Source organism: Trachurus japonicus, chromosome 14 (genome assembly GCF_045865225.1).
Source record: "Trachurus japonicus isolate A0001 chromosome 14, Traja_1.0".
NCBI lineage: Eukaryota > Metazoa > Chordata > Actinopteri > Carangiformes > Carangidae > Trachurus > Trachurus japonicus.
The window spans coordinates 13,563,138-13,576,363 of NC_140920.1; the positions used below are offsets into that span (position 1 = coordinate 13,563,138).

The following is a 13,226-nucleotide window of genomic DNA, read 5'->3' on the forward strand; positions in this document are numbered from 1 at the left end:
AGCCCAAAATAGACACAGTTAAAAACTCAGCAAGTGTGGACACCAGAGACTCTGTTTGTGTGACCTCCTGTTTGTGACATGACAATCCCTCATGATGTGAGAAGAGGTGGAGTCGTGAGGTGTTGTTTTTTGTTTTTCTGGTCCTGCCTTGCTCTGACGTCGGCTGTTAAATCGCAGGAAAGCTAATCCTGCTATAATGCTGAAACCATCATAGTTATACAGGCAGTTTAAAAAGCTCTGGAGGAAATACTTAGTGTCGGTACGACACAGTCAGGCTTCTCTACCTGAGCTGAGCAGATGTCTGCATCTGTCTCAGTGGTCCTGTCTCCTGAGGTGGTGATTTAGCGAGAAAAGGCCACTAGCAAATTTAAAACTCTCTATTAATAGACCAGGTTCCCCCCTATGGCCAGATATACTGTAGCATGGATTAACATCATCCACTGCATCCGGGACAGAGTTATATGAACAACAACTCAAAGACATTTAATATCATTTGGCTGCATAAAAAAAAAATTGTCTTTTGTTTTTATTATTATTTGATGAAAAACACTCAGTGGCTTCAGTTTTTCCACATTGTGTGTATGTGATCCGATTAGAAACAGAGGGATCCAGCAAACCAGCACAGAGGTGGATGCAGCAATGCACACAATGCCCTGAGTACTCCACGTTTAACTGTACCACACATACACACACACACACACACACACTCTGAAGAGCGTTGGTGTAAACAGGGTTGGCCGTGGCGTGCACCCTTGGCTCACAGTTCTCCCCTCTTTCTGCACCCATCCCCCACCTATGCACCTCTGCCTCCTGGATCAATAAGCAGAGGTCACATAAATTAAGGAGAAGTCTAATCTTATTTCGTAATTTCACCAGATAGCATGTAGTTGGCATCCATCAGCAGTGTGCAGTGAAGTCAAGTAGCAGAACAGCAGAGGATGCAGATTTTTCCAGTGCAGGTTCAAAATGGGATATTTAAAAAAACAAACAAACAAAAAAAACAAGGCATGCAGTCATATTTCTAAAGAAGAGAGGGTGCAATTATCTGATTTGGACGCAAATGTAATCAAGTAATTAGAGAAAATTACTGTTTTGAGTGTTTATAAACACAACATCTCAACCATGAACACATCCATCGCAGGGCAGGCCCTTCTCTTTCTGCACAGCTGGCTGCTGTCTCATAGCATTATTAGAGGGGGAAGGTGGAGAGCAGAAGATTTATATGGACATTTAGGGGTCACAGTGTAGAGGCTGAGTGTCAGCACAGTGAACAGCGCGTTCAGTGGGCATTATTACACTGAAACACAGCGCCTCACGGAGGAACAACCCCCACACTGCAGTCCGACTCCTCACATGTGAAAATCAGGTTCACGGAGTTTCTCTTGTACTGAGGTCGCAGTGTACAGATGTTATTCCTCTCAGATCAAACGCCACAGTATTTTCAAAGATGACATTAATGTGTAGCCTAATTATTATTCTTGTAAAAGGAGAGACAGTGTAAATAATACTGTACAGTGGCCGCCTGGCACGGTTTGAAATGGGGAAAAGGTTTTGTGAATAAGTAAGGACTTTAAATAGATGTCTCCTGCTGTGTCCCTCAGGTATTTTGTCCCAAAGGGTCAGACACTGCTGAACCACCCGCAGTCTTAATCTAGACTTCTTTATTCATCCACATGTCTCATCATCACACCTCCCACCGCTCACTTACCTCTGATCTGTGGAGATCCGGCACATATGGTTCCAAATGTCCATTTATTAATACAACATTGTACATGTGAGCTTTTCTTCATCATCCGTCCTGATGGTTGTTTTCTTTTTTCCCCTTTTTTTTCTTCTTTTTTTCTTCATTTTATGTCCCTGATGACAAGAACAGAATGACATCTTGTATGCATGAAATGTTCTGGAAAAAATAAATAAAGGAAAACTGAAAAAAAAAAAAAAAAAATCCCTTTCAACTTACTACTCAGGGACCCAGTTTCGAGGACCTACAGTTCACAATTTCATTAGCATTTAGTTTTTCACAGGAGCCATTATGGAAATCTGAAAACATAATCAGGACTCGGTCCCATGCCCAGTACATTGGATAAAGCCAATATATTATCAAGGATTAAAAGATTAAGCAGCATCCTTGGATTGGCTCCAAAAATCAAGATTTTATGATTTTAACTGGACAGTGAAACAAGCACACAAAAAAAACTAACATAATGTAATTTAAAGGCAATGTTCATTTTGTTATTAAAAATAGTGTAGCAATAGCAATAGCAAAGATGAGATAGTCGAACAACAACTGTAACTAAATCTCTTCTCTTTACAAATGAATACATCTCTCATGCGTGGGTTAATCTTTTCTGGATTCTCAAAGACAGAATCATATTTTATGAATTATATTGCACCACATTTGCTGATGTTGTTTTATCCTCTTTCGTGTCTGGATGTATTGCTAATAACATATCAGCTCAGACACCCGTTCTACCCACACACAAATGTAATATGTAGGCTACATAGGCTATGTTATATTTCTGTATTTGGCCTATAAAATAAAGTAATATGTAACCTATTAGAAATTAGTACAGTGTACTTTTTTATTTTCTTTAGAGATAAAATCAGTTGGATGAAATCAGATTTTTTTTCCTTCTCTTTGTCGTAAAGATTAAAATGTTCAAAACATGTTTTTACAGACAGATAGGTTAAGGTTGACTGAAAAAAAGACTAAGGTTAATTCTAGCTGATAAAATTTACACTATATATAAAGTCAAGGACAAATCAAAGTTGCTTTTATAAAAACAGTTTCGAGTCCAGTCTGACGACTCACAACAGCAACACGGAGGTCAGTGCTTTGAGCTCAATGCTGACATTGGCATTCATGTTTACCATGTTCATCTCAGCATGTTAGCATGATAGCATCTGCTGAGGTTGATGGCATTTCCTTCAGTTGATGAATCAGATATGATAATAATCCACCCAGAATTTTATTTATTTATTTAAAGGTTTAATAATCAGGGACAATGCACATTAAAAAAAACATTTAAACAAATGCCAGAATTTGTCCCTGGACTGATGTAGTCACCCTAAAAGAGAATAAAATGATTTAGTTATTGACATACAAATAATACATTCAAGAATTAAAAGGCTAAATCTGAATAAAGATTAAAAGGCAGAAAACTATGCAAAACTCCGTAGGCTACACACACAAGCTAACATAAACTCAGCTCAAAGCCAATTACTACAGACAAAACCGAAGCAACGTCAAGCAGCAACACCAACATCAACAAAAAATAATTACGCAAGACACAATAACAAACTAACAGGTCACAAACAAGAACGCAACATTAGAGCATCATCTAAACTGGTGCTCTTCATCCTCAGGGTTGTAAATAATATCTGCACCAACAGTTGTTGAGATATTTTCAGACTGGAACAAAGTGATGGGCCGTCCCTGGAGTTGTCAGCATGACTGAAATCTCTTTATTTATCTATTTATTGTGTGACCACAGATGGCCCGCTCTACATGTGTTATTAAATATGTATAACTCTCTAAAAGTCAGACAGCACCGAGACAGCATTCATCGACCATCGCGCTTTGTTTTGGGTTTTGGACCTGAAATAGGTTTGTAGTTGAATTATTCATTCTGAGGCAGAAAACAAAACAAAAATCCCCTCCTCTTTTCTTTAGTGGTCTCCCTCGGTGTTCACTTATCCTTCTCCATCTGTTAAGTTGGTTTTTCTGTGTAAAAGCTTCAGATTTTACACCCTGATGACATCACAGCTCTGTGTCCACCAGGCAGCTCTTTTTCAATTAGCAGCTCTCAGCAGGGCCATCAACACCCAGCGGTGTGTCCATCGACATGAAAATAAAATTAAATCTGCTAAGTGTCTTCTCAGGATGAGGCTGAGTCTGGAGGACAGTGGGTATAATATGTCAACGTGTGTCCTCCCACTGAACACAATCACATTTAACACGTTGCATGCTTGCTTGTGCGCGCGGTTGCAGTTGGAGTTCAGTTGCCACACCACAGAGGAGGAGGAGGAGGAGGAGGAGGAGGAGGCGACGGGTGGATGTCAGCAGCTGGCTGAGCCACCAGATGTTGCTGTGGTGCAGAAACAGCACGTAGAGAGTCACAGGGGGGCTGATCGTCGGCTGAAGTGGCTGCAGATACAAGCTGAATTTCTACCTCCCTGCACAGCATTTTGGAAATTAAACACAAGAAAAAACAAAAAGTTGTTTTCTTTTTTCTTTTTCTTTTTTGGTATGGCATCACACCATCAAGTTCAGGCCTGGTGAAAAAAAAGATGAGTCATCACTTCAGCACAAACAAATTCTCAGACTGAAAAACAAAGAAATGTTGAGTGGGCTTTCTCCTCAATCAGAGCTCACTCACATGTGGAATTTTTCATCTGTATGAATCTTCACCATTTACAGGTTTGTTGGATAATGTTTCCCATATTCCCACGCACGCATGAACACACACACCTACAAACACACACACACACATACACACACAGCTATCTATCATCTGGTTAAACATCAACTTTCCTCCAAGTCACACCCCTCTGACTCCCCACCCACCATGAAAACCAGTAATACCAGAGTGCAATAATACTCCGTTACAAGCACAAGCCTTGGGTTCAAATAACAGTGTGAATACAGTAAATGCATGTTATTGTTGGGTATAGCTTCAATCATACAGCAACCTTGAAAGTATAAATCAAATGACTTCTGGTATTAAAAAAAAGAAAAGAAAAGGACCTGTGGAGAATATTAACTGATCCTTAAGTAGAAAAGCAGACAAAAACTGGGATTGATTAAAAAGGCTTAAGTCTAAAATATGGAAGATTTGAAATGTCTAAATTTATAAAAGCCCATACAAAGAAATATTATGGAAAGGCAATCCCCTTTTTTTGTCAGGATCGTTCTTTTCAGCTGTGCAAACATTTTCTATTCTGTTCTTTCTTTGGGTCAGAGTCAGACATGTTTTATCTGGCAGGAACATTTTAAGAAATCAGGTGAGACAGTGACATATGAATCACACACCGACAGGACCTTCACCCTGACTCTACATACCCTGTTACATATATTGATTTAGTTGACTCATTGTCTTTAGTTTGTTCTTTGATTTTATGTCAGTCTTTCTACTCAGAAAACCTTGAAGGTGCACTGCTCCCATGCACTTCTTCATTTTTAATCTATCATACAAAAAAGAGGACACAGACAGATTTAAAAAAAGTGAATAAAGACATCAATATATGCCCTTGTTCTTCTGCATGTTGTGTTATTTTGATCTAATCTGATTATGCTCTATATGAATGAAAATCCAATCATATACGGTAGTCCCAGTAACTGCGGCGGCTGAACTTTCATTTAGCCACATCATTCGCATGAAAGAGGAAATACTCTTCTGCAGAAAAACCACATTCAGGTTGTGTTCATTAACCCTGTGGACGTGCTGGTGGCTAGTTACCCCTGCTGGAATTACACAAAACATTGATGACATTAACGTTCCCCAGTAGTTTTGAACACCTACAGTTTCCTGTCTGATGTCTGATGACTTCATGCGTTGCCTAGTCGTCCCCACAGTGTTATCTTGTCTGATGTCATGGCTTCATCTCAAACTGCTGCCAGGTCCTGACTTGTTGCTGTCAACGGGGCTGACATGACATGTCTCAACTTGCTGTCATAGGAACCTGATGAATGCATGTGTGTGTGTGTGTGTGTGTGTGTGTGTGTGTGTGTGTGTGTGAAAAACTGTGCACAAGGGCTATACGGAGTCGCTCGCATTTGTCACGACTTTTACAATTTCACCCATTTGGAAAAATGTCTGTGCGGTGTGTGTTATGACCTGTGCTTTTTCCTTCCTCTTCATTGTGCTTTGACGTGAAGCTCAACAGAGACGGAGAGGGGGGGGATTTACATTCCACAGCTGCCTGCCGCCTGTTTCAGTTTCAGACAGATTTGATCGACCGCAAACATCACCCGTTTGAATTAAGGCAATAAATTATCTCCCACATGTGCTTCACTGTTCTCTAATTACTACAACTCCCTTCCTGTGCTCCTACAAACTTCACTGTTCTCCAGGATTTTTTATCATCCCTCCCTCCTTTCCTCCTAATCCTGTCTTGTTCTTTAGCGGTAGAGGGAGAAATTTGGAGAATTCTTTTCAGTGACCACACCAAAACTCTCCTCAGTCACATGGCCTCTTTTTCCTTCCCTTCCTTCTCCTAAATAAGGAATTACAATTTGAGTGAGGAAAAGGAGAAAAGGGAAAGGGGCGGGCCGTGGAGTGAAATAAGAGGACCTGAAGGCGTTTCTCTCTCTTGCTCCCTCTTTCTGTTGAACCTGGTGAAGTCATATAATTCAGACAAGGTTCTTTGCTGTATTTATTCTGGCACTCCTCTACAGTGCACTCTGCACTGAGTTTTGACGAAGAAGAAGAAGAAGAAGAAGAGCGGGATCACAGCGACTCAAGCTCAGACACACCTGTGCTCACCTGAAAGCTACTACACACAAAGTAAGTAAACACTTCTCTACAGACTTCACACAGTTTTCTAGCTTCTACACTGGTGGGGGAAAAGATGTTTTTGCAGTTTTGTGGAGCTTGTGGGTTTAACTGTGCAGGAAACATGAGGAAAAAAACAAGTATAATGTATCACACACCCCGCCCTTGTTTCCTGGCTCCTTTTCTCTTGCTCAGGTTTGATCATGCACAGACTAAACAGGCTAAAAGCTTGGTTAAAGTTTAGCTCTTTGTGTGTGTGAGTGGAGTAGATACTGTATAGCCTCTGAGTGAGTGATCCACCAGTCTGTAAATTCTTGTGTTATGAAATCCTCCCTCTTATCTACCTCTCGGCTCACAGCTCCCTTCACAAGTGCCTGCAGCAAAATGTGAGGCCTCACAGTTTCAGCCTCTGACAAATCTCACATCAGAGACTCTTCAGCATGTAGCCTGTGCTGTCTAATAACATGTCATTTTCACTGTAATTTATGCTCTGAACACCAGTCTGTTCAGGATACGGCAGTAAAACTCTGCATGTGTCTGTAGCACGTGTTGTGACATTTATGGACCAACGTTAAGTTTTATGTGCAAGCTTGTGCTTCTGACTGTGACATGGGTTAAAAACTGACTTTAAGCGGTGGGGCTGCTCCTGCTATCCTGACTGACAAGGTAAACTAAAGAGCACTGAAATAACAGCGTGGCTCAGCAGCAGCTCAGGTCTTTGCAGACTAAGGGGAAACATGGTCATATACTCGTATATATATATATATAATCGTGTGAACTACCACTTTTAGGTCCAGTTTGTTCATATCACAGACAGTTTCAGAGCAACTTTTTCATCTTTTCTTGATCTGAGAAGTGAGTTGAGACAGTGTTAAACTGTAAAAAAAAAAAAAAAAAAAAGGAATAACGGCTGATGACGTAGTTTTATGCTGCCTGGTTGCAACAGCATGCAAGATGTGAAACATCTTGTAACGGACGTCTCCGTCAATTGAAATGATGCAGAAGAAGTAGAAGAATCTGGGCGTGGGATGTGAATGATTAATATAACAGTAACAACTGGAGTCGCATCTGAGTAAGACACTTAACTCTCAAACTGCGCACGAGAGCTGATCAGTGAATGAATGTAAAAGGAGAGGGTTTTCTCAGAGAAGCAGTTTGAATGTAATTATTAAAATGTGTCGCAGCAGAGTGTTGAGGGGAAAGCCCATGTGTGCTCAGACTCCTGGGCCACTCAAGGTTGTAGAAACTAAGTCACGCAGCTGTATTTTCTATTTACTGTTGCTTGAATGATAAAAAGATTGAAAGAAAAAAGTACTGCTCTGTGGCTGAGATGGTTTGACTTGAAACAAATACCAGCTGAACAGTCAGACTTTGTATGAGACAATGTAAAATGCAAATTATGTAATTCAATGACTACAGGACTGAACATGGCCAAGGTGAAATACATTGATAGAGCATGTTTGCACGATAGAAATCACTCCAGTAACCTCAGTAACCTCAGCAGCCCACACCCATTATCGCCCTCCTGCTTTTTGTGGCGAGTAGCTGTGACTCTTATGATTACAAGATGTTTCCAGAAACTACCAGGCCGCTCCCCGTTAATTTCTAAAGAGCGTTGGTGGCCCAGTCCCTCTCAGCTCCAGGTCCAGATGCGTCTGTTCGGAGGCCACTTCACAAAATCAGCCCTAGAATTGGCCAAGAGACAGAGGCATGACTTCATCTTGTGACATCCTGTCAGTGGTTTACATGTGTCGCTCAGAGCTCAAAGTGCAGGTCAGACTCAGGGTTAATCTGAAGGAGCAGACTCTTGACTTCATCATCCCTCTGTGTTCGCTGCATGCAGAGATAAGTCCTGATGTTTGCAGCTGGCCACGCCACCGCACCACAAACACAACTCCTCTGATTGAGACAGAGACTGCTCAAGAGTTTCTAGGGTATTTACTTCGCTCCTGTTGCCGCAACAAACTGGATTTGGAACGACTTAATGGACAGGAAGACGCTTCTCATCCACATGCCTACATAACCAGTGCAACCTCAGACAATAAACAGAGACACAAGTGTGATCTATGGCAGCTAGGGCTGCAGTGTGAAGCTGCGAGACAGTGATGATTTGTCAAACTATCAACACATATTGTGTAAGACTGACAAGCCTCTGTTTTGCAAGGGATGTAGTAGGTGTGCCATTCTGGCCTGGAGGGACAAATGTACTCTATGGCCTGCGTTTAATGCGGTTTGCACGGATGCACGCAATCCTACATGGTGTTTCCAAAAATAGTTTGTCTTTTACGGTGCAAAAATTATACATTTTCTCTATATTTGCAGAAGACATAACATACTGTATGAAATATGTGCACGTATTTGGGCAGGAAGTGAAGAAAATGAAACGCAGCGGGATTTATCTACTTGTCCAATCAGCGGTAAACATCTTCATATGTAATCTGCTTTCCTAGACATTCGCAAATGTCACAGGAATGTGTAACTAAGTGATTCTGATCAGTCGAAGCAATAACCGCATCATGGAGGTTATTAAGGCGTCCCCATCCCAGGCTTTCACTGTTTAACAGACTTGATGGGATTGTTTGCTTAAAGGTCGTTGCCATGGCGAGCAGCAATGTGTTGTTTTGTTTAGAGTCCTGTATACACATAGCTACCTTTGTCAGGGCGGGAGGAAGGAAGTGACAGCCGAATGAGCAAACAGGATGCAGGGAGGGGGGCTGCAGCTAACAGGAAACTCATACTGCATTAATAAGTGACACAGCCCATCCATAATTTCTTACAGTGAACAGCGGGAGTGTAATTCCTCCAGACATTTTGGTATGTCCCTTTTTTTTTTTCCATGTGCAAAATATTAAATTACGTGAGAAAATGGCCACGTTATATCATTAAGATTAAGAAAGCAGATGATTCATTGTGGGCTGCTGTATTTTAGAGAGGCAGACACACATGTGCATTTCAGTATCTCTGTCCTTGACTCTTTATTGACGACTGTCCTTGACTGATTCTAGCCTTAAACTAGTGGTGGGTGGGTGGGTGGAGCTTTTATGGTAAAGAGTTAGGCCTGATGAAAAGATTGTAGCCTATATCTGTCTGTTGAATCTTAAGTTAAATTTAAAAAAAACACCAACAAGCATCTGCAAAGTTTACTTACTTTATCAAATTTATGCAAAACCATAACACTTAATGGATATAACATGTTACTTTAGAGTTAGCTAACTGTTTCCCCTTATTCCTGGTGGTCTCTGTGTTAAATTAAGCTAATTTGTGCTAAACTAATTTGCCTCATATTTCACCTTTCACGGTTATGAACTTCTCTAATATTTTCACCTAACTCTGAACCAGATCTGGTAACCACCAACACCACATGCACCTACCGTAACCTTGGCTAAAACCTAGTTCTTAACCCCGCCTTACCACAGTTTGTACAGTAAATCTGCCTCTTTTCTCATCTCTTACTCATTCTGAAAGTCTGAAATGAACAGGAACCTAATCCCCACAAAACATCAGAGCACACAACTGAACACAACACATTTCACTCACATCAGGAAGAGAGCGACTAAACTTGTATTTGCTCTGACTACTGGCCAGGACCGTGGGTGTGTGCAGGGTTAGGGATTTCAATGTGAATGTCGTAACATCCATTAAATATCCGCATTGAAAAGATCATAATAGGCTGCCAGGGAGGAAAGTTTGCTGAGCTACTTGCCTATCTTACGCCAACTTTCCCTCCCAAACAGGATCAGCATGGCAAACAAAGGTCCTGCCTACGGTTTGAGCCGCGAGGTTCAGAGCAAGATTGATAAGAAATACGACCCGGAACTGGAGGAACGGCTGGTGCAGTGGATCATGGCTCAGTGCGGCTCTGGCGTCGGCCAACCTGAGGCGGGAAAGATGGGCTTCCAAAACTGGCTGAAGGACGGATGTGTGAGTGTTGGATTCATTTCTGTCTCTTTACAGCATCATAACTTGCATTTTGGAGCGTGTATTTAGACTGATCTGCTCCTGCTGTGTACCTGTAGATGCTGTGTGAACTCATCAACAGCCTGCATGGAGCCAACAGGCCAATCAAGAGCATCAAGAGCTCTGGCATGGCGTTCAAGCAGATGGAGCAAATCTCCATGTTCCTCAAAGCTGCGGAAAACTATGGAGTCACCAAAACGGACATGTTCCAGACTGTAGACCTCTATGAAGGTAAGAGAACCTGCAGAACTCATCTGAGTCTTGTCATTACAATTATAAATGAGGAAGTGGGTGGTGGAGAGTAGGCGCCTCGTCCCTGGACGTTTGTGTGGACTCTATTCATTTGAAATTGTTGCATGTCTTCAGGCAAAGACCTGGCTGCTGTCCAGAGGACCCTGATGGCTCTGGGTAGTTTGGCAGTCACAAAGGATGACGGGAATTACAAAGGAGACCCCAGCTGGTTCCATAAGTGAGTATGGAAATCCCCCTCCCTCATACGGGAACTAGTATGTCGAAATAAAGGAGGTTTCATCTCAGGGCTCAGAGAGAGGACATGTTGGACCGAGCTGTGTGTTTGTGTGTGTGTGCAGGAAAGCCCAAGAGAACAGGAGAGACTTCTCAGAAGAACAGCTGACCGAAGGCAGAAATGTCATCGGCCTGCAAATGGGAACAAACAAAGGAGCATCTCAAGCCGGCATGACGGGTTACGGACGACCCCGGCAGATTATCAACAACAATCCCTGAACCCGAACGGTAGTTAAACGCTCCCCCAGAACCGTCCTCCCCCTGTCCTCTCTTCGGCCAGTCAGCGAGGATGGAAAATCTCTGACTCTTACCTTGACCATTAGGAAGAATGTGACCTGACTGCATTCAAGACAAAACTGGACCAGAACAGGGACCAACGAGAACATGTGCACCAACACGACACACTCTATGTTGAGGAAACACACAGAAATAGAGAATAGACAATAAAACAGAGCATTTTACATCGTATTTGTTAGAACTACACTCTGTTAGGCCACCTTGTAAATAATACTTTTTTTCCCCCATTAAGAATCATTCCAGTTGTTTGGCACGTTTTAACTCATAACCTTAACATCAAATGTGCTTTTTTTTTCAACCATAAGATTTTAGAAGTCTTACCTTCCAGCCATTTAGTGGTTTCAGTTCATTTCAGTACCTACCTGCACTATAAAAAATCAACAGGCTGAAACAGGGTAATGCATTCAGGAAGTCTTTTCATAACTCTTGCTGTTGGTGCATTCAAAGACACTCAGACATTTGAGATTTCAAAAACTTTTGACGCATGAAATAATCAAATCCATATTTATTTTTCACGGTGCCTCTGTTTGTGTTTCACCAAGCTGCCGGAGTAGCTGAAGCAATTCTTGGGCGTCAGGGTGTCCTCAAACATGAATGCCAAAGATCAATTATTCAGTGATGAGTATGATGAAGTCTGAGTAGCTACTGGAGTGAACTGAAACAAGTAGCAGCCTGGAAGGAGTGCTGTGGTTTAGAGTTAATTAATTAATTAATTAGAACAAAATTTGAAGTCAAAGCAAACCCACATGTTTAGTTTAGAAAATGAACTGCCTAAAATGTTTTTTAAAAAAAGAAAAAAAAAAGTTGTGTGTGTTTTACCTGCTCCATAACACAGTCTGTTAACTCATTTCTAATTGATGTTGGACCTTTTTTTTTAGAGGTTAATGGACGATATTGAAATAAAGTTTGGTTTTACTGTAACAAAGCCTCTTGTGTGATGAATAGATTGACTAAGAGCTTTGTTGGTGATGCTATTGATCACACACTGTGCTGACTGCTGAGCCCTTCTTGATAACATGGCACCAGGTAAACAGTAAAAGACATGGATTCATGTTTTGCACTTGGCAACCATCAGATTTCTACAGGTAACTGTAGCCTTACACCTACTTTTGTTTGCTTTAAACCTGAGCTGTGCTCCACACAGATAAGAGGCTGTGATAAAGTCTGCAAATAAAAGAAAAAAAAGGCAATCTGCCCAAAGGTGGGAGGAGAAAAACGATCGGTGGGAGTGATGAAGGATGGGGATAAAACCTGGATTTTTCTGGTGGAGCTTTCTCTGGTTGGATGGAGTGAGAGAAACAAGGGGGGATTCAGAAGAGGACGATCTGTATCCCCTGCCAAGGTTTTGTTTATGCTGCTTTTTTTTTTATAGTACAGGCTGAACTGTTCAGCATGAACTGACTCAGAAAAAGTGCAGAGATAGAGAAGAAAGGCAGGAGGGAGAGAGGGTTGTAAAAGAAAAAGTTAGATTTGATGAGAGAAAGAGATAATAGAGAGACAACAGCTAGGAGAGGGAGAGGTACTTGTAAAAAAAAAAAAAAAAAAAAAGAGTAGGAAATGGGAAGACAAGAAATGTCCTAAAGGAGTCAGGCACAGGAGATTAAGGTGGTTCGGGTCAGAAAGAGTACTGGTCAGGACTGAACAGGATTTAAGAAAGCAGAGAGCTCCAAAAAAGGACTGATCATTGCAAAGCGAGGACAAACAAAAAGACTTCCTTTTCCTCTTCCTTCTTACTCATTGTCTGATAACAGGAAGCTATGTATGCACACAAGACTAAAATATAATGCTGTGTACTCAAGAGAAACAAGTAATGATTAAAGCAAATGAAAGTAATACAGTAAATATGCAGTTTGTCGACGAGGTGCAATATTCTTGTGTTTCATTGTGTCATTTTTATTTTTCTCATCCATCATTTTCACAATAAGAGCATAAGAAAACTGCAAACTGCATCTA

The 13,226-nt window shown here is 41.4% G+C and overlaps 1 protein-coding gene across 2 annotated transcripts; it reads left to right on the forward strand.

Annotated features, from left to right (window-relative positions):
• Window positions 1–6,314: 6,314 nt before the first annotated feature.
• LOC146974401 (transgelin-like) lies at window positions 6,315–12,054 on the forward strand. Of its 2 annotated transcripts, none has more exons than XM_085797684.1 (5): window positions 6,315–6,510; window positions 10,235–10,415; window positions 10,511–10,682; window positions 10,818–10,920; window positions 11,042–12,054. In XM_085797684.1, the coding sequence occupies exons 2-5, from the start codon at window positions 10,236–10,238 to the stop codon at window positions 11,193–11,195; spliced, it is 609 nt and encodes a 202-aa protein (XP_085653810.1). In that variant the 5' UTR covers window positions 6,315–6,510; window position 10,235; the 3' UTR covers window positions 11,196–12,054. The 2 variants fall into 2 exon arrangements, with proteins under 2 accessions (XP_085653810.1, XP_085653809.1); XM_085797683.1 differs by having other exon boundaries at window positions 6,315–6,506; window positions 10,229–10,415.
• The last annotated feature ends 1,172 nt before the right edge of the window (window positions 12,055–13,226 follow it).

Bases quoted from the DNA above. Each gene is read 5' to 3' on its own strand.
- LOC146974401 (XM_085797684.1), top strand. From the start codon at position 10,236: ATGGCAAACAAAGGTCCTGCCTACGGTTTGAGCCGCGAGGTTCAGAGC. The intron at 10,683-10,817 runs GTAAGAGAACCT...GCATGTCTTCAG, and splicing joins GACTGTAGACCTCTATGAAG to GCAAAGACCTGGCTGCTGTC. The intron at 10,921-11,041 runs GTGAGTATGGAA...GTGTGTGTGCAG, and splicing joins GACCCCAGCTGGTTCCATAA to GAAAGCCCAAGAGAACAGGA.